At 40.3% G+C, this 21,297-nt stretch overlaps 1 protein-coding gene across 6 annotated transcripts in view; it reads left to right on the forward strand.

Annotated features, from left to right (window-relative positions):
* Window positions 1–21,297, forward strand: part of PPP3CA (protein phosphatase 3 catalytic subunit alpha) — a 185,760-nt gene that overhangs the window by 157,648 nt on the left and 6,815 nt on the right. For 2 of the 6 annotated variants that reach the window (XM_083756623.1, XM_083756620.1), the window contains exons 9-13: window positions 2,787–2,912; window positions 6,348–6,422; window positions 11,819–11,845; window positions 16,086–16,170; window positions 18,228–18,325. In XM_083756623.1, the coding sequence (XP_083612749.1) occupies window positions 2,787–2,912; window positions 6,348–6,422; window positions 11,819–11,845; window positions 16,086–16,170; window positions 18,228–18,325 (411 nt within the window). The remainder of the gene's footprint in view (window positions 1–2,786; window positions 2,913–6,347; window positions 6,423–11,818; window positions 11,846–16,085; window positions 16,171–18,227; window positions 18,326–21,297) is intronic. The other 4 variants (XM_083756621.1, XM_083756624.1, XM_083756625.1 and 1 more) reach the window with 2 other exon arrangements.

The raw sequence follows: 21,297 nt of genomic DNA on the forward strand, positions 1-21,297 counted from the left end.
GCTTTGGACAACACATGGCTTAGCACAGCAGCAGAATGATAGGGGACTCACAAAGCATCCACAACCTCGTCTCCCAGAGTCTGCACTTTGGCACTAAGACATGGTTTGATTTAGTGTGACAGGTGAACAAGGCCCCTGGTTCGTGCTGAGAAATATCTTCATTTTGAGTATTATATATGCTAGAAAAGAAAAGTGACCAGAAGTAAATTAGAGAGGTCACATTGAAATTACTGGCTCGCTTATACTTTGCATATAAGAGAATGGCAAAGCATTTTTGTCTTGGTGGTTCACGCTGTGAGTAGGGGGATGTAAGTGCGAAGATGTGGTTGGAATCTAAGATTACAACAAAATCCTTAGCTGCACAGAACTTTGGAGCTGGTGAGAGATACATGATCAGATCATTTCCCTGATCTCAAATACGTTTGGCTCTAAAGGGTACATGGTGACATCTAGCAGGAGTGGAATTTGAGGGGTGGGGCAGGGGGACTACCTATTGGGGTCCCGATATTTAACCCTTTACAGTGGTACCTTGGTTTTCAAACTTAATCCATTCTGGAAGTCTGTTCCAAAACCAAAGCATTCCAAAACCAAGGCGCGCTTTCCCATAGAAAGTAATGCAAAATGGATGAATCTGTTCCAAACTTTTAAAAAGAACCCCTAAAACACCAATTTAACATGAATTTTACTATCTAATGAGACCCTTGATCAAAAATGAAAGCAATAATCAATGTACTATACAATAAATTAAATAGGACAGTATCACCTGCATTGATGATAGTCATTGTTTGGATGGGGGGGCTTTTATCCATTTCCGCAGTCACACAATCAATCAGTAGCTGTACTGGGTTCCACACTGTCACAAAAACAAATTATCTGAAAAAGCCTCAAAAACAAAAATGCAAAATAAATAGCAAAAACAAAAGTGCCAAACTTAATCCATTCTGGAAGTCTGTTTGACTTCTGAAATGTTCAAAAACCAAGGCACAGATTCTGGTTGGTTCAGGCACCCAGGAAACAATAGCCAACAACTACACCACATGTTTGACTTCCAAAAAACATTCGAAAACCGAAACACTTCCGAGTTTTCAGCATTTGGGAACCAAGGCGTTTGAGAACCAAGGTACCACTGTACTTGTGTTAGGTTAAGAGAAAACAATAGAAATATTTAGAAAAGTAACTTTTTTATATAAAAACACACACACTGTGATATAAACACACACACACATGCACGTTAATAGTAGTTCCATAACTAATGGAGGATGCTTTGGCCATATATTTGTTTTGCTTCTTGACCTGGGTACTTAACACAAGATGATGGCCAACAACAACCTACAATTTGACATAATGTCAAATTGTGTGTCTCCTATCATCTGTGAGGGCCTACCTTCTTCGTTAGAGGTTAGAATTCCACTTGACAGGTACCCATATGTCGCTTGCATGGGTAAATAGCAGCTCTGAAGGATGATTTACACTGGAGAAACGGTATAGGGGAAATGTTGTACATCTCCTCCTGCAGCTCTTAGAGCAACCCAGTTAAGTCTCTCCTGAGGCCACTTTTTACAAAAAATGATTGAGAATGTATAATGAATCGCCCACCACCTCAGTCGTGAATTCTCTTTTCTCTTGAAATTATATTAGCTGGTACAAGGCATAAATTCAATCTGGAAGCTGTTCATTAATTAAGTTAAATTGGTTAAGTTAAATTGGTTGGTGAACTGAGTTCATGCATGTCCACTGTACAATCCCCCAATTTTCAGTAAATGAGCTTCTGGTGAAGTAGCCTACACAATTACAAAATGACATTCCACCTTTATAAATAAGTAGCTGTGCAATGGCCCACAGCAAGGAAGCAATACGGATTCTCAAGGATTTCATCCAGGCTGCATTTTTAAATGAACCAACCTAATTTGCTTCCCACACTAACATGCAGAACAGAATGTAGTTATCATTCAATTTTCACATTTCTCTTCCTTTTATTATATTTTTGGATAAAGTGCATGCAAAAGTTTTGAATGTGCAACGTTCAAAATATTGCACATTTTTGTGTAGGTTTTTGTTTTGTTTTTTTAAAAACCCATTCAGATTGATGTGGAAAAAGTTAGAGCAGACATTTCAATGAACATATACAAAGTGGACACGGACCAGAAGTAGGTGGATTCGTTCCTCCCTAAGAAGTAGCTGCTAGAACAAAAGAACTAAGTAGTTTACAAGACAGTCTGAAATATTCATTTAAAATACCAATAAAAAACAATTATTAAACGCAAGTTACATAACTTATAAACAACCATCAGCTTTAAAACACTTATACCTATTAAAATTGTGTGTCAAAGTTACCAGGTTTTCTGGAACAATTGCTTTTTAGCAGGCACTGAAAACAAAACAGTGAAGGTTCTTGTCCAGTATCAATTGTCAGGGAGTTTGAAAGGGTAGGTGCTGTTAAGCCTAAAATACTAATTTCTTACAAGTGCAAAAAATAATATGTGACACACGTAAAAATGCCAGTTCCACATATCTAAGTGGACAGATATGAAATGAAGTGATCCTTCAAAGAAACTGATCCCAAGCTGATGAGGGCTTTATATACAAATAGCAACACTCTGAATGTGGCCCAGTCAATAACAAATGGGCAGCCATTTGTTACATATTTCTGAGCATGATATGTGCTCTGTTGTGTTATATGCTGACAGGGTCTCACCCCTCACTTTCGTCAAAAGTTTACCATCCATGATGGAGGATCAGGGCCCAGGCATATGATAGTAACGAATGACTTCTCCTTTCTTTTATAGCTGCAGTATTGAAATATGAGAACAACGTTATGAATATCAGACAGTTTAATTGTTCTCCACATCCCTACTGGCTTCCAAATTTCATGGATGTTTTTACATGGTCTTTGCCATTTGTTGGAGAGAAAGGTAAGTAAGTTCCTTTCTTCACGAAAACAGTTTCTCTATGGACTAGGATGAGGGAAATGGGCTGTTCACTAAAAGGGACCTGTCACACCTTGATGCACAAGATATTCTGAGGCCTAAGAAATGTGCCTTAAGGGAGAAAACCTTCTTTATGATGCGCTGAGGTCTGCAGTATGATCAGCAGAAGTTCTTTTTGTTCGCAACCTTTTCTTAACAGCAAAAGTGATTTTTATTTATTGTGGTGGTGTACACTGTTAGGATATTTCCGTTCCACCTTCCTTTGAAATTCATTCAATTTTCTGAGTGGATGAGTTATCAGAGATAACTGGGGGAAAAGTTTAGCATCGTTATTTTTCTGGCCTCTTTACAGCAGGCCTTTATGTCAGTGTTTCTCAAATTGAGGCTCTTGCTCTCTTTCATCACTTCTCCTATACAACTTCCCTCAATGCAAGTATCTAAGTTGTAAGAAATCCGCATGGCTTGGGAGAATCTGTTTTTACTTAAAGCTTCTATAGTACAGTCATTTTTGGTTTCAATGTAAATAGAGATGGAGCAGGTAATTATAGGAGGTGTCATACATAAATTAGACATTATTTAAATTTTTTAAATAAGATACCAGATCTCAAACTTTCTCAAAAACTAAAAGAATGACTCATGGCTTTTGGTTTGGAATTCCTGCTTCCTAACCCCACGGCTTGAAGAGACCCACTCTCCAAATCTCACATATGCACAAATTAAAACAATTAGTGAATGGTTCAAGGATGTTCCTGTCCTTTGAAATTCATTTCCCAGCAAAACCTACTGGACTATCTCACTTTGTAGCTTTTGGCTCCAGTTTCCTACTTTTTCCCCACCTCTATTCATGGTTTGGGTTGCCATAGTTCAAAAAGTCAAAATTCAGACACAAAAGGTGTTGAGCTCTTTTTAATGAAATTCTACAAAATCTATACTTCTGACATGGGCTGCCATACATCCAGATTTTCCCGCATATTTCAGCGATTTCCTCCTGGACTCTGTTTGCGAGGGCCGAATGCCAGTTTTGTCCAGGAAATTTCGGACATATGCCACAAATCCTAGTTTGTGTTTTGTTGCTTTCTGCTGTTTCTAGAGGTTGGGTGGGTATCTCAATGTGTTAGTCGGCTTTTATTGATACTGATTTTAAACTTGCATAACTTTGAGCAGAACAACAGTGGCTTGTGGTTACTTTCTACTCAAAGAAAAAGCACAACTTTTGTTTCCAAAGCTCTCACAAAGGTGGGGGACATACAGAATGCCTTTTAGGATGGAACGGTAGGAATTTAGATCCTTGAGCTATGCTTGGGGGTTAGGAGGTTTTGGAAATCACAATATCAGAAGCTTAGCTGGTGTCTGTACGGCAAAATAGGAAAAGTACCATAAGGGCCAAGAAGATGCACTTGTGGTTAATGAGCAGTCAAAGAAGCTATTAGAGGCAGGAAAGCTTCTTTCAAAATATTGAAGCCTTATCTAAATGGTAGAAAGTAGTGTTTTTTCCAGGGGAATGCAGGGGTATGCATACCCCTAAACATTCTGTGAATCTTTGTACTTTTGTCCATTTACTGTATTTATTTCCCCCACTGTGAACTATAAAATGGTGATTTCCTTGAGTCAAAATGAGAGTACCCTTAAACATTTTTTTTAGAAAAAAAGCACGGGTAAAATGTATTGCTAAAGATAAAATCACCAAGCATATAGAAGAGCAAGCTTTGCTGAAGCAGAACCAGCATGGCTTCTGCAAGGGCAAGTGCCGACAACCATATAGATAGAGGTGATCTAGTTACTGTTGTGCATTTGGACTTTCAAAAAGCTTTTGACAGTGTACCTCACCAAATATTCCTGAGTAAGCTTAGCAGTCATGAAATAAGAAGTATGGTCCTCTTGTGGATCAGGAACTGGTTATGTGGAGGAAGCAAAAAGTAGAAATAAATGGACAATTCTATGAATGGAGGGGTCTAGAGAATGAAGTCTACAAGGATCAATATTTGGTATCTGTGCTTATTAACTTATTCATAAGCATTCTAGAGTTAGGTGAGCAGTGAGATGGCCAACATTGCTGTTGATGCTAAATAGTTCAGGGTGGTTAAAGCAAAAACAAAAAGCCCTTACATAAAAATGTCATTCATAATTTAATCAGCATAATCTCCACCGTTATTAGTAGCCCCCCTTTTTGCAATATTTCAGTTATAACCCAATTTGCTGTTTAGCTTCTGTTTTTAAAAAATAGAAGCTAAAATCCAGTCCTTCCCCAGAATTTTTCAAGTTGGTTCTGGCAGCTGTTTTAATTATGCTTTCTTTGTAGAGAAGCTATTCAATTTTCCCTTACCATTCCGCCTGTCATAGCATATTTGCTATAAACATGTTTATTTTAGGTATACATCTAATTGTGCACCTAAAAATGTGATTTGCCAATATGGCAGATAATTGAAAATGGTTGTGTCATGCAGACCCACTGATCAGGGAAATGGAACAAACGGCAATTTCCTGTTGAATGTACACTGGGGGTTGTATACAGCTGAAGTTTACTCATAGCAGACACATTGAAATTAATGGACATAAGTTGTTCATGGTCAGTAATATCAGTGGGCCTACTCTGAGTACAACCATTGGTAGCAAAGCCAAGTTTGTTGCTGCATAGTATGTGAAATAGTCCTAAGAGGATGGGAAGCTTTGGAAAACCGACCTTACCATGTGCTTCAAATACATTACAATTTGGTAAATGTATTTTAGGCTAACCTCCAAGTTCAACAAAATAGCTTAAACACAACTGCTTTTTCAGCAAAATCCAGGGTGTGCTGGTGCGGAAGTCTCCTGACCTTAGAAAGACGCTATCAGCTTGCATTAACAACCACCTAGTGCTAGGTTTTGCTTTTTTCTTTGAAGCATTCATTTAGACAGAAATGCCTTCTTTCCCTGTTTAAGCATTGCTGGGTACTTAGCTAAAATATCTTATTTTTTGTCACTAGCAGCGCCCAATAACCTCAGCCTTGTGCCTAGTACATGAGAGAAAGTGAGAGGAATGAGTAACAAACCTTCAGTGGGGACTGTAGAAAGCCTGACCCAAACTGTTCACATTGAGCCAACAAACCAAACTTCTGAGGAAAAGACACTAGGCTTTCCGTTTGTAGTTCAGGCACCAAAAGGGAGGGATGAACATCTGTATATTTCAAAACAGGAACTTTACTTGTGCAGTGATCCTTCAGTTTTGGCAGTGGACAGTACCAATTATCCCTTATTAACCACATGAAATCTTGGACCTCACTCTGCATATTCACACAAATAGCATCAAAAGTCCGATGCTATTGGCATATGCAAAGTGTTATTTTGTGCTCTGTTATTAACTCCACTACACTGGCAGCTTTTGTGTCGGACACATCAGGTATCTCCGTCTCTCACACATCTTCTATGTGGTTTTCTTTGTAGTGACAGAGATGCTGGTCAACGTGCTGAACATTTGCTCAGATGATGAACTCGGAACAGAGGAAGATGGCTTTGATGGTAAGCGCCTTGTGTCTGCTGCTCAAGTGGTGTGTTCCAATTAACGTTTGTGCCTGAAAACCGTCTTTATTAATCTCAAGGCAAGTCATAGGGTGGGCTATAGGAGGAACTCTCTGGACTACAGTTAAGTTCTTCCAAGCTGCCCAAGACAGTGTTCCTGCTAGACAATGGTATGTTTGCTTTTATGCATGGTTTGTTGGAAAAGAATGAAAAATATATCCTTCTCTTTTTTTGCTCCTCTTCAAATCAAAAAGGCACACAGTTCCAAAAAATACCTTCTCTATGCCCAGAAGCCTGTGCAGAATGGGCCCAGTCATTTATATGAACAGAATGTGAAAGTTGGTTTTCCCTTTGCCTAATAATAGAAGGATATTTGTCTTGTTAGTTATTACAAAGTTCTTACGTTAGAGGCCAGCCATAGGGTGCAGTTGAACTTTAAGTTAAGGTCCTCCCTGCTTCAGAAACAACAGGTCCCTGATGAGACCATTGTTCTTCCATGTCCAAAACAAATAGATCGTTATGAATCTATTCCACACACCCCAGCAAAATACAATTTTAGACAATCCAAAAATCTTGTCTTGGCTCCTTAGCCAACCATCATCTGTGATCACTGTGAATGCCCTCTGTGATAAATGTGAGTGTCTCTTAAAGAAGCTTATCACAGCTTGCTCCTCCCTGTGTCCTCTGTCATGTACAGAGAATCTGGGGAATAGGGGTGGTTTTTCGCATTTGTGCTATAATATGAAGAAGGTAAGAAATTAGCAGGAGCATCTAACGAACAGTGTGAAGAGCTCCAGCTGTTTCTTGCCTTATTTTAAAGTTGCTGAGAACTCTGGAAAGGGGATCCACATGGTGCTGGACATCTCCTGGCAAGCTGGTATGAAAAAACTTGTGTTTAAACTCTTCTCCCAGTAAACTGAGAGTTTGATCATGGTTTTTCCAAGGAAGACAAGATAGACACCATGGGGTGTGTGTATTTAACATGCATAGCTGCTAGATTTTGTTTTGGCATGGCATTCCCAACCTTGAGTGTAACAACCTTCAGCATATTGCACTAACTGGAGCTTTGGGATTGTTTTATGGGCTAGCACTTTATAAGTCTTTCAAGATCACTCAGTAGTTATGGAAGACTGTATTGTTCTAATGACTGATTCCCCTCTCCCACCAAACTCCATTGTTTGAACAGATAGATCAGTTCAGCTGTTTGAGACAATAGTGGCTTTGCTAACATAAAGAGGCCAATTTGGGGTCTTCTGTGTCTTCAATCACTATGTCTCTTATTAATGAAATCTTCAAATGTGATCAGAGTAAATAAACTCGGGGCAGTTCCTAGTCTTTCTGCCTACGTATTAATTTTATTTCTGAGGCAAGAGGGAACCTACAACACACTGAGGTAAAATAAAATACAGAGAGGAAGTATAGATAAGAATGGGTGGTCACTGGGTTCTTGTACATTTTGGAATGCTGATTGTTAATTTATAGTATTGATATAGAAGCTCAGTCCTATCCCCACTGTCTGTTTACTGTAGTTGGCAACAACATTCATCTAAAGCAGGGGCAGAGAAATGGTGGTCCTCCCAGATGTTTTTGGACTCCAACTCCCATCGGCCCCAGTCAGCATGGCCAGTGGCCAGGGATGGTGGGCATTGTAGTTCAGTGACATCTGAAGAGTCATGGGTACCCCATCACTGATGTAGAGCCAAGGCCATAGGGTTCTTCATCCTAAAAAGGTCTAACAAACACAAAACCAGTCTTAGAACTGATTTCATAGTGTGAGAAGAAAACCTGCAAGGTAGCCTTTATCTTATGCATACCACATGTATATATTATGATGGGTGATAATGCATTTTATTTCAAAAGTGCCTTGGTATCAGCTAGTAATTTTACATCATTGTGCAGGCAGAGTATTGCTGTCTATTATTTCTATGGCCTTATAGTATACCAAATGCTTTATAAACCATATCATGTTAAATTCTACCTTATTGTGAATAAGTTAATACCTGTACTTTAATGGAATAATTTTCATATAATGTCTTCTGCTTTCCCTAATTGCTGTACTTAGACTATATTTTCATCTCAGATGCATGAGGCAGATTTTGTTCCTGCCTTGAAGACTTGTTAAAAGTTTTCTAAAACTTTTTTGTTAGGACTCGTTCTTATTTTTAGCAGTGGCTTAATAAGCTGAAGTCATAAATACATATGGTGTAGAGTAGCTTCTTTCTCTTTAGTGACCATGCTGAAAAACTACTGTCACAGAATCTAAGGATTCAATTTGAAGTATATATATTAGAGACTTAGCCTTCAATCCTAAATTCCACTTACCTCAGAGTAAGCCCCACTGAATTTAGCAGAATTTATGAGTAGACAGGGTGAGGGTTGCTCTGTTGGTCCCTGTGAACTAAGATTCTCCTTTAAAACAAACTGGTCAGTTTTTAAACATGTCAACTTCAAATGATAGGTTATGAGGATGACTTGCTGAACAATTTGACTGGTTGAATATCCCCTTGTTTGTTTTAAACCACAGTCCCTAGTTCATATGTAATACTAAACTGAGATACTTTAGAAGTGGAACTGAAGTTGGCTGTGTATAAGGAGGAGGGGAGAGTGTGCGATCCCAATACTTTGGTGAGATTTTGCACAAGAAATAATGTTGGAAGAATGGTAATATTTATAGGCAAAGGTTCCATCAAAATTCTCAGCACCTGGTATTCAGAGACATACTTCCTCTGTCAGTGGAGGTGAAGCATAATCATCATGGCTAGCAGCCACTCCTATTGTCCATGAGTCTGTCGAATCAGTTCTAAATCGTGCAAGTCTCACACAACCACAGTAGGCTCCCTGCTCTGTCCTCATGGCATGAGCCTTTGGACACCCAAATAGGGTGAGGCAAGCAGCACATTCAAGAGCTTCGGTGCCTCCAAAATGGGACACTGGAAACTTTTGCAAAAATAATGTTTGTCACATCAAGCTGGCCTAACTTTAACCAGAGTACAAGGCTTGCTAGTTTCACCATCTGCCAGTGCGGAGGCAAGGATTGAGTATAATTGGGAATGAGGGAATATTCCTTCTAACAATGGTTGCGTACATGTGTAACGCTAAACCATTCCTGCTTTCTCCCTGCCTTCTGTGAGGCTAGGAAGACTTCTCAAGTTTAGTTTCATTCTCAAAATGCCAGCTTTTATAACCAAAACAGTAAGGGAGGGGACTGTCCCTGAATACTTCAAGCGTGCCTCTTCTTTCAAAGAGATACAAATTTCTCAAACAATCCAAATTGGTTTTTTCATCAACAGCCTTGCTTGGCTCCTAGTCATGCCTGTTGCTAAGAATCTACATTCTCCCCATTCCAGTATCTGCTAAATAGCATATTTGCCACAACCAAACTAATTACTTAAAAAAGAGCCCACCTTATATGCTGTTGTGATAATATTCCTCATTCTTTGCTCCCTGACTGCTGATTCAGCTCAGTGACATTTTTCTTCTTCATTGCCTTCCTTATCCCCAACCCTCATTGCTTTTTAACCTGATTGCCTGGGGCATCCCACATGATAACCATCTATGATCACATCACACCAGATGCATGCTGTTGTCAACAAAATCACATGTGTTGCCACAGCCAGGTTAAATAGCAGCGAGGGCAAATGGTCCGAGAAGAGATGAAAATAGTATAGAGAAGCAATGGCAGTAAGTGGTGGAAAAGGACAACAGATAGCTGGGGAAAGAAGCACTTTTCATTTAAAAAAGTGAGAATAATGTGAAACTAGGTTTTGGATTAGATCTAAGATCACAACTCATCCAAGTACTGAAGCAGAGACTGCGATAGATGATAGATAGATGATAGATAGATAGATAGATAGATAGATAGATAGATAGATAGATAGATGATAGGTAGATAAGATTAGATAGAATTTTCTTGATGGAACTCTCATAAATAAATAGCTTGTTGTAGCTACCATTTATTTTAGAAGAATCTCTGCTGATTCTAATTAATACGTTTAGATGAGGGACTGGTGTCTAGCAGCAGTAAAAATAGGCTTTCTGAGACAGTATGCCCTGTGATTATTTGTTCTGGCCTGTTGATTTGCCTGCTTTAAGGGAAGGGGAAAAACTTAAATTCTTATATAAATGCAATGTATCTAAATTTATTTTGGTTTAATCTTGTATTTGTCATCAAATATTCTTAAGGAGGGAAAACAAAGCAATATGCTGGTTGGGTTTTTTAAAAAAACACACACACAACTTTGTCTATTGCCTAGCAACCTGAACTAGTCTCTACAACTAGCTCACACTTTATGTGTTATTTTCCTAATTAATGGCATTCCTGGCTTACTGAATTTGACTTAGATGATTAAAAACCTTAGGAGGCACTAATTAAAATTATGCACTTACTATAGACGGCTTGACAGCGGACGACTTAATTTGTCCTTTGCACTGTCCTCAACAGGACAAACACTTCTTCTTAATTAAACCTGGTCTAATTTTTTCTTGCTTAGTATAATTTCAGTGAAATATAACTGTAGCACTTGGCACGTATTTAGTGGACAGGACCTCCTAGGGATTTAGAGTTGGTGCATAGCACATTGGCTAGAAAGTGAGCAGTGAGTTTTCCATCTTGAGGAGTTTGTTGATTGCATTGTGAGCGAAAGATGGTTATCAAAATCCCCTGTGGATTGTTGCATGTGTGATAATTAGAGTCTAAAGTGTTTTTTACTTGGGGAAGTCCATCCCACATCTCAACGAGGCATTCATTACGTCTTGGGCCCATACAGTCAATCCCCCTTTGTTAGTCCATGCACGTGCTCTACTCCGCATTTTATTTTTACACCAACCCTGTGAGGTAGGTTAGGCTGAGAGATAGTGACATTCCCAAGGGCATCCAGTGAGCTTCGTGGCTCAGTGAAGTTTCGAATGAACCTCCCCCGTGCTATTCCCCCCCCCCCCCGCTTTGACCACTGCTCCATGTTGGTTGTCATTTACATGGCAGAAATGCCATGATGAGTACAAATCCATACATAGACATGCCCCTCTCCTCCTCCCCTGGTTAACATGTAAAGGTTGATCCCCTTTGAAAAGAAGTTGCATGCCCCAAGCACCATGGCCAATAATAGACCGGCCTTGTGGTTGTCTTGCTACATTTTAGTTTATTGCACAAGTTACTAACAAGGCTTTGAGCTGCAGAGTGCTTTTCTTCTCATCATTGTTTTTTTCCATTCCTTCTTGATGTTCCCTGCCTAATTTTGTTTCTTTTCTATTTTTCAGAATTACTTAAGCATTGCTTTCCCATTGATGTTGTCGTGTTTTATACTTTCCTCCTCTGCCTCCCCTCCCCCTTTTTTTTAAAAAAAAAATCTGCAATCTTCACTGATCTGTTTCTTTTCCCCCCTTTGGAATATCATAAGAAGATCCTATTTATGCGCAGAAGAAAGGTATTATTAAATGGGCAAGAAAGGCTTACATTTAATTTGCTTTTGTGTGACTTTTCCCAAGTGCTAACTTTCAGGAATTTCCTTCTTCATATCGGCCACTGTGATCCCTCCCATTTAGCACCAATGCTTGATTCTGCCACAGTCTCTGCTCTGGACTGCACACTAGTGCCCACTTACCTTAAATGCTTGAAAGTGAGCACATTCCCTACCTAGAGTCAGGAAAATCACTGCATTTATTTTGGTAAGGATTAAGCTACATGTGATCGTCCATGACAGAGCTATGTCTTTGAAGGCATGTTTGCCCCATTCACATTTAAATCAGGATAGGCAATTGAAAGGGCCATATGGCATGGAGATCTCTAGCCCTTCAGCACCAACTGCTATAATTTGAGCAGACCCTCCTCCCTGCATGGAGGGACATATTAGGAGTGGAGGGTTGGGGTGGAATCAGCACCTCCTGCCTGAGCACAGCTTTAACTTGCACTGTACATTTCATTCATGAATGGGACAAAGCTGCAGTTTGGGCCTTCGACTTGCGTGCTGAGGTCCCCAAGACCCAATAACTCACACATCACACATTATTTTTGTTTAAGGTTTTTGGCATAATTTTGGCCACAACTTTATTATCATACAAATTGTGAGTGGTTGCTTAGGCATTGGTTAGACTAGCTGTCCCCCCCCCCCCCCGCCTTGGGGGACAGCACTGACTCCCTAGTCAGTGCGGAGAAACAAGATCAGGGTCAACTGGAGCTGCGACACAGACCCTCAGCTAATCCCCGCATGCTCCTTGGAACTTACGCGGCCCGCACCCTGCACCAAGGGTTTGGACGAAGGGGATGGTAGGCTCCAGAATTCCTTTAACGGAATACCTGTGCAGCAGCAGCATTGGAGGGGCAGGCACAGCCAATCCATACCCCTCCACCAACCAATTTTAACCAATGCCTAACCGCCAACCTTACAAGTTGTGACGATTTGCTACGCAGTAGGCAAAACCCAATTGGCACACACTAATCAGCCAAAAGGAAAAATTCCTACCAGGCCCCCGCACCAATGCGAACGACCCCATGACAGGCATAGCAAGGTCAAGCGAAACCCAAGCAAGGGAGGGCGGGTGGGAGATCCGGTGTCCACAGCGAAAGAGAAAGGACAAGCTGTGGACCTTGCTTAAATAACCTCTGATCCCACCCCTAAAATTGGCAACATCAATTTTACCCCAGTAACAACATCCACCAATCTGATCCAAGCCCTTGATCCTAACTTGCCTGATAACCATGAGGGTGTCTTGTTTGGCCCCATCCGCAACCCGTGCTCTCCTTTATTGAGAAGACGCTTTGCTGTGAACCTCCCTGGGAACTTGATGAAGGGTGCTATACAAATTTAATAATAAATAAATAAGCAAATAACCTTTTTTTTCTAAAGTGTTGCCAGTGTGTCATATTTCTCTTCTAAGCATCTGGTAGCATCAGAATGCCTGAGGGACCAGGTCCAGCTCTTTCTTATGAACTGAGCCCATTGCCTCGGGCATCTTCCTTGTCGGTTTGCACTGTGCCATGTTGCATAGGAAGATGGTGTTGAAACTAAATGAGTGCAATGGCTTTTAATCCTGAATGAATGTCATGGAGACTATATAGAATTGGAATTTGCTCATAAAATTTGTTAACTATTTCTAAATGGTAATTCCAAAATTAGTCAATCTCTGAGCTGACCCACTGAAATTAATAGGCATTAACTTAGGTGCATTTCAATACAAGCAGCAGACATTTGTTTTGGAAACTTAAAAGATATGATAATACCTATGGAGGAAAGAAGCTTGCTTGAGCTGACAAAAGTATCTAAATCTAAGGGCTATATAACATTCTTTATTTGTACTGATTTAATTTTCTGCAACATTTATTGTCTCCTTTTTCCTACAAGTATCTATGTTCTTTTCTTGCTTTTCCCTTTTCCCCACTATATACACTATATACCTTTCAGAGACAGTCTCTGTCTTTATCATTTTCTTGCCTTGTGGTACCACTCAATGTGTTCCACTTTTCCTATACAGTGGTACCTCGGGTTAAGTACTTAATTCGTTCCGGAGGTCCGTTCTTAACCTGAAACTGTTCTTAACCTTAAGCACCACTTTAGCTAATGGGGCCTCCTGCTACCGCCGTGCCGCCGGAGCACAATTTCTGTTCTCATCCTGAAGCAAAGTTTTTAACCCGAGGTACTATTTCTGGGTTAGCTGAGTCTGTAACCTGAAGCGTATGTAACCTGAAGCGTATGTAACCCGAGGTACCACTGTATAGTATTTCCCCATATTCTAGTTTTCTGATTAAACGATTACAGGGTTTGCTCCCTTGAATCTGTGTTTCACCTGCCAATTAAAAATTAACATGTGCTAATAAATCCTGTTCCCCAATTTTGTCCTTTGTACCTCTGACAAATGATATTTTCTGATTATTTACCTACTTTGAAATTATTATTGTTATTTCGTAGAATCATTTATGTGTTTATTATTCAACACTTAAATCATTAGTTTCTATGTTACACCTAAGGGCCCAAATTATCAGCCTGCAGATCATTAAAAGAAAACAAGACTATAAAATCTGATTGTTAAATTGAACAGGAACACAAAATAGATTGAATTCTATTGGATCATTGTTTGATTAATATCTGATACATGTGATATCACTGTCAGGCCTCTCTCTTAATCATTTTTAATTACTAGCCACTTTTAATTGCATTTTTGCCATTCCTATTTAAAGTCAGTGCACTCTTAGTTAAAACACACACATAATCTCCCCTCCTCACTGCTACACCTGAGATATCGCATCACATTGCATTTTCTGGTACAACTGAGAGAGAAAAACCTCATTTCCTTTTCTGACCGAGATTCTGAAACCCTCCAAAATAACCCCACCACTTAAAATAACAATGTATAGGAATTTTAAATACTTCAAATGTAAAATTCTTTATGTTTGCTGCTTCTCAGATATGCCAAACAAAAATTTCTGAATTTGTTTCAAAGTTGAGACATGCAAACTTCTAGAAACCAATTGTAGGATTATTTTGTGATGCATTTATTTCCTCTCCCATTCTGTTGTAAACTTTATGGCATAAGATGCAGTGAAACCTTTCGTTATGTCCTTGAAATCAAAATCTGCAGGCACAGGACAGTTAGAAGTTAGATTTGCTAGCTATCTCAGTCCCCCTAGTATGCAGGGTTGGCCTTAGCATTAGGCAAAGTGAGGCAGCAACCTCAGGCGGCAGATGTTGAGAGTGGCTGCAGACCCTTCTGTGCCTCTTGAGCTCTGGGCCCCAGTAATAGCAAAGCTTTCTTATTGCTGGCCTTAATGTCTACCCTGAGGCCCTTAAACTAGCCTGTTTTCCTCGGGTGTGATGGAGAACACTGTCCTACCACCTGTGTAAGATTCAGCTGCCAGTCAGGAGGGGTGTTCTGCACCTGGAATGGGGAGTCAACAAAACGTCCTGAGTCAGCCCCAGTGGTATGTAGTCGCAGGCACTCCCTGTCAAATTGCAGTGGATGGTGAAGGCTTGAGTGTATTTATTTATGTAGTTAGGATTGCTGCTTCCTAAGCCTGAGCTGGTGCTCTGTATTCCTCACTCAGAACATTAGAAATAAGAAATCACTATTTCAAGTTTGCGCTTTGAAAATATTTTAACTGCTGGGTCAAGATAAAGGCAATTTGGAGATGAGTTAAGCCCCAAGGATAAAAAAAATTACTCCTAGACTTCCACAGGCTCCCTGCAGTGGTTTGTAGTGGTTTTGTTGTTGGTTTTTGTATACACAGGAAGGTATTGGGGGGCAGGGGCAGAAATTGCTAAGATGTTTTCTACCCTACCTTCGATATTTTGGTAGGAATAGAATGGGCCCCAAACTTAATAGTTTCTCTTTCCCATTTATTTCAATAGGGATAAATTGGGATTGCTTAGTAAGTTAAATTTTCATTTTTAGGAAGGAAGGAGACAACTAACCCTATAATTGTTGGGATATTTGGAGTATAAGGGAGTTTTGGTTTGCTGAAAGGGTTTTTCCAATATTACAAACAACTGCTGTGGTCCCGAACAACCACATTGGCATGGGAGGCTTAAATGGTCTAATTCTGTGGTGTTGAGATATCTTTCTCAACTGGGAAGCCAGGCTGCCAAAGCATTAGAAAAAGCACTCAAAATTTATCATTACTAGCTACTAAACATTATAATTCTTCATGTTTATTATTATTTCCCCCCCTTATAGGTGCCACAGCCGCAGCTCGGAAAGAAGTTATAAGGAACAAGATCCGGGCAATAGGCAAAATGGCTCGAGTATTCTCTGTGCTGAGGTATGTCTTCTTTGCTACTGTTTATTACAAGGATGACAAGGTGCTTCTCTGTTGATACACTCGTCATTTGAAAGCTTTGTTTTTAATTCCCTCAAACTGGTTCTGTTTCATCCAGAATGTAGCCTGGATCATCATCATCACCACTTTTAATGTGTATACCCTCTTTCTATCTTACAATACCCAAGGCAGTTTACAAGCTGATGAAACAAAGAATGTACACCTTATAACAATCTAATGCAATACAAAAATGTGATAATAAAACATAACTTTAAAATACGCAACCTACATCAAATAAAGTAACATTCAACATCCAGAGAGAACTGCTAGATGGACCAATGATCTGAATTGGTATAAGGCAAATTTCAATGTTCCTGTGTCTCTAAATTTGGCCTTCCTCCCTACTGCTTTGCAGCCATTCAGGAGCAACCAGGATTTCCAAGTTCATGCCAAACCACCAAACATCTAATGCTGTCATAAATCACAAAGAAGATGAAATCATTGGGTTCCAAACCACAGCACATAATGGAAATTCCAAATGGTTATAATCCTCATCAGAATATAGCCGTGTGAGCTCACACGAAGGATGCATACCTGGCAAATTCATTAAAATGCAAATACATCAGGCTGTTGATATCTTGACAAGATAAGCCTGCATGGCTATCAAAGATGTGCCAACAAGGTGTTAAATAAGAATAAATTGGAATTTTAATCTTAATAGCACGCCTCTGCCAAGGAAGTTTGCATTAAAATGATGCAGTCAGGAATGTGTTTCTCATGTCTTTGCTACTCCTTATCCCAGTATAGTCATACCTTGGTTGTCGAATGGAATCCGTTCCAGAAGTCAGTTCGACTTCCAAAAATGTTGGACAACCAAGGTGCGGCTTCCAATTGGCTTCCTGCATGCAATCAGAAGCCACATTGGATATTTGGCTTCCAAAGAACGTTCGCAAACCGGAATACTCACTTCTGGGTTTTTGGCATTCAGGAGCCAAAACATTCAAGTCGCAAGATGATCCAAGGTACGACTGTATTAGAATTAGAAGGTAGAGGACCAGTTGTTTTATTTATTATATATGTATCTTGCTTTTTAGGCCTAAATTTGCATCTAAAGTGGCTTACAGCAGTACAAAAAAATCCAATACATAACAACATAAGTGGCATCCAACTAAATAATTGCACACACTGGACAACCTCCACTTGCACAACATAACTTTTTGCCCTCTGTGCTTGCTGCACCATCCTCACATCTGCTCCAGGGAGTTAGGGAACAGCCATAACAGATTTAGTGGGCACATGGAGGGGAAGGAAGGCCTATTCCACAAACGGATGATGTTCTGGTCATGCAAGGATTTAAGAAGATAAGAAGATCCAGGTGGAACAGGTGGAACAGGGAAGTCCCACCTAGTCCAGCATCCTCTTCTCACAGTGGTCAACCGGATGCCTGTAGGAAACCAGCAATCAAAACAGGAACGCAAGAGCCCTCTCTCCTCCTGTGGTTTCCAACAGTTGGTATTCAGAGACATTGCTGTTTGCAGCTGTGGAAGCAGAGCCTAGACATCGTTGCTAGTATCCACCAGAAGCCCTCTTCTCCATGAAGTTGTCTCATCCTCTTTTAAAGCCATCTAGGTTGGTGGCCATCAGTGCCTCTTGTGAGAGTTGGTTCCATACTTTAACTATGTGCTGTTGTGAAAAGTACTTCCTTTTATCTGTCCTGAGTTACTTAGTGCTACTTTGGATACAACTCATGTATTATAAAAATGTAACGAGGGTATGGTCTGTGGCCATATGAGCTTTAGATTTGCTAAAGGAAAGCGGTTCTGGGTCTGGTCAGTGCCTGGATGGGTTTCTGCCTGGGAACCACATGCACTCCACCTTAGGTTCCATGACAAAGTAGGATATAAATGAATAAAGATGTTACCAGAGGGAAGGGAAGGGTGTCCCTCAGCTGGAGCTGGATCTAGAAACAATGAGGAAGTGCTTAGCTCTTCCCTTCTCTTCTTTCTGACCACATACGTTGCTGGCTGCAATTGACAATTGCTTCATCCTGTTTCTACCAGGGAAGAGAGTGAGAGTGTGCTGACACTGAAAGGGTTGACCCCAACAGGAATGCTGCCCAGTGGGGTGCTCTCTGGAGGAAAACAAACTCTGCAAAGCGGTAAGCATGTTTGTGAATGTGTGCTATGGTATACATAAATTCAGCTGCTAAAGCACAGAATTCCTTTCTGCTATGTAAATGCAGTCTCTTCAAGAAGAGAGAGAGAGAGACCACAGAGTGACTAGAAGCTGGCGCACAAAATTCGGCTGAAAAACCAAACTAAATAAATGCACAACCCCTGTTTGCAATACTTGGCAATATTTAAAGGGAGGGGTGACTCTGGATATATAGAGAAGAGTTACACATGTGAAGGACAAAATCATCTCTGCTATTTCTCTGGGACACTGCTGCCTCATATGTAGGTAAAGACTCATCTAAATGACTGGGGTTTATGTGTATATATATATATATATATATATATATATATAAAAACAGGGAGCACACACATACACAGCCAAGCTGCTCCCTGACCCCACTCATTTAGGATGGGTTGAGCCATCCAGAAACCACATTTAGTGGAGATCCATGCATAAGCCTTTGGCATATCAGCGTGAGGAACTTAATTGAGGCTTGCACCAGCTTACTGTGATAGCTTAAAAACATATCTATCTTGGTTCTGGCAGCTTAACTTTACAAAAGCCAGGGCATATACACTGCATGTGAATAGGTTTTCCTTCTTGCATAGTTCTCAAACCTCTTCCCTTAGAAGTAGTCCCCATCCACAGCATATTCAGGCAAAAGCTGGGATCCCAGGAAAGTAGGTGGTACCAGTGACATTTGTATTTCCCAGTTTGCCCCCACCCCTCCTCCTCCTCCTCCTCCTCCTCCTTCTGCTTCTTCTTCTTCTTCTTCTTCTTCTTCTTCTTCTTCTTCTTCTTCTTCTTCTTCATGATGGAGAGAGGGAGGGCCTGGCATGGACAGAAATGTAGTGCCCCATGTTTGCCAGTGCATCCACCATTTTAACTTATCACCAATGCAACTCCCAAAGAGTCTTTCACAGGAACTACATTATGGGGTGATTTAAATGGCAGAAATGTGAACAGGTCAACTGCAGGGCAGGTCCTGTGCTGAATTCATGCATCTGGACCCACCAGTGTAGCAACCGCTTTCGTTTCCTCATAATGCAGTGATCCCAGTGCTTTATTCAGGTTTCCTCTACTGCCGTTTGGCCTCCCACCTTAGCCTGCAGTCAGGTAAACCAGGCATCATTGTAGGGAGGGGCCTGCTGCTGGTACATCATTAATTATACTGTATCACATGCAGAATACTGGAGCAAGCCAGGGAGCACAGTGCCAACGGCTTTGGCAGGCAGTAGCTAAAGCTCCAAGTAAGTGACCTGAGCTTCCCCTCCCAAGACATGTCTGCCTCCCCACCTGCTCCAGAGACCCAAGTAACCTGAATCCAAATACAGTGGATCAGGCTTGGAGTGAAACTCATCTGCCCTGTCTAACTTCTTAGTTGACAGCTTCTAAAGGCCACGGATAAAGAGGGTGGGAAGAAAGTCCTCTGCTTGAGAATCCCATCTTTCAAAGCTTGAGAAGGCTTTCTTTCCCATCCATTGTGCTTGCAAGTATGCAAGTTTGCTTTTCAGTGTATGGTATTCATAAGCAACTTCCTGAGCATGACCTCTCTCCCTTTACAAAAATGGCAGACGCTGCGTATGTGGAAAAACTGCAAATTATTGGCCAGCATGCCAATCCTCCCTTAGGCCAGCTGATAACTACCAAATTGCATTCTTCATTTTCTCTTCTTCATGTAGAACTGCAGTATTGGAATTCTGTAACTGGAATTCAGTTTCTGAGGGCCAGTGAATAACTAATGGCTTGTGAATAACTAATGCCACATACGGCAGACTCACAATTTACTTGAATAAAGGGAAGAACGTTTTAATGGTGGTTTTGCTCTATATGCAAGCACTGAGGCACTTTCTCTCACTTACTATTTCAAGTCATATTTTGTATGAGTTATGCAGCAGCGCTATAGTTAGTAGAATTTTCCTCTTGGGAGCCACAGTCAAATATTTTAATGTATTAACTGTTTTCTGTTTTTACTATTGTGTAACATGCACCCATGAGTGTCCAACCATAATTATGATGTAGCTTTTAACTGTGAGACATGGAGATTCGCCTTTTCAATAACTCAGTCTCAGCCTCTAACTTTCCCATTTCTTTCCTGGAGTTTCTTTCCTGTATTTTCCCCCCTTTCTGTCTCTTTTTCTCTTTATCTAGAAGATTCAGGTATTCTGTGGTAAACTCTCTTTTTGGTGGCTTGTGTGTTACACATATGGTAACGTTCTGCTTTGTAAATGCTGCAATATGATGACCAAAGTGTGTTTGTCACACTAATGGAATTATTGAGGCACATAAGGGATTTGCTTCATATTATTAGTCCCTTGACATTCGTAGAATTTTATCACCCACCCATCCTGGGGGGAAAAAACAAAAAACTGTTGTCTTGATACAATTGCTTCTGTCAGATTGTCCAAAAGCCTGGCTATTGGGAAATTCCCTCATACTGCAGTATTATAGCTTAGTGAAACATTACTATACACAACCCATTAGTTAACACCTTGCACCATTCACCAAATATACTGAAATCTACATAGTTTCTGTTAAGCACATTTTGCTGACTGTGCTATGTATTAACAGAAAATATGAGCAATATATTGTGTGAAATGTGTACATTCTTAGTGACCATTCTTTTAGTGTATTGTGCTGGTTTGATCCTTTTTCTCATCTTAAGTTTTATTGTCCCTTTCCTCTTTCTTATTTATTATGCATATTTATTTTGGTTATTGAGTTACCTTATTTGCTGCACCCGAGGGCTATAGATTCCATGGGGGAACTTGTCCTTGATGCAAGATGACACTTGATGAGATTCCACTGATCTCAGTCCATATTAATCTTTGCAACTACAAAAAATGCAACATTCTAAACCAGACCCAGGCCAGTATGTTTCTCTATGGGCAGATAGGCTTCCTTGCTGCCATACTTAATACCAATGTGGATTTAGGTGCATCTGGCTGTCAAAAA

The sequence above is a fragment of the Podarcis gaigeae genome (assembly GCF_964106915.1).
Source record: "Podarcis gaigeae genome assembly, chromosome: 9".
Taxonomy (NCBI): domain Eukaryota; kingdom Metazoa; phylum Chordata; class Lepidosauria; order Squamata; family Lacertidae; genus Podarcis; species Podarcis gaigeae.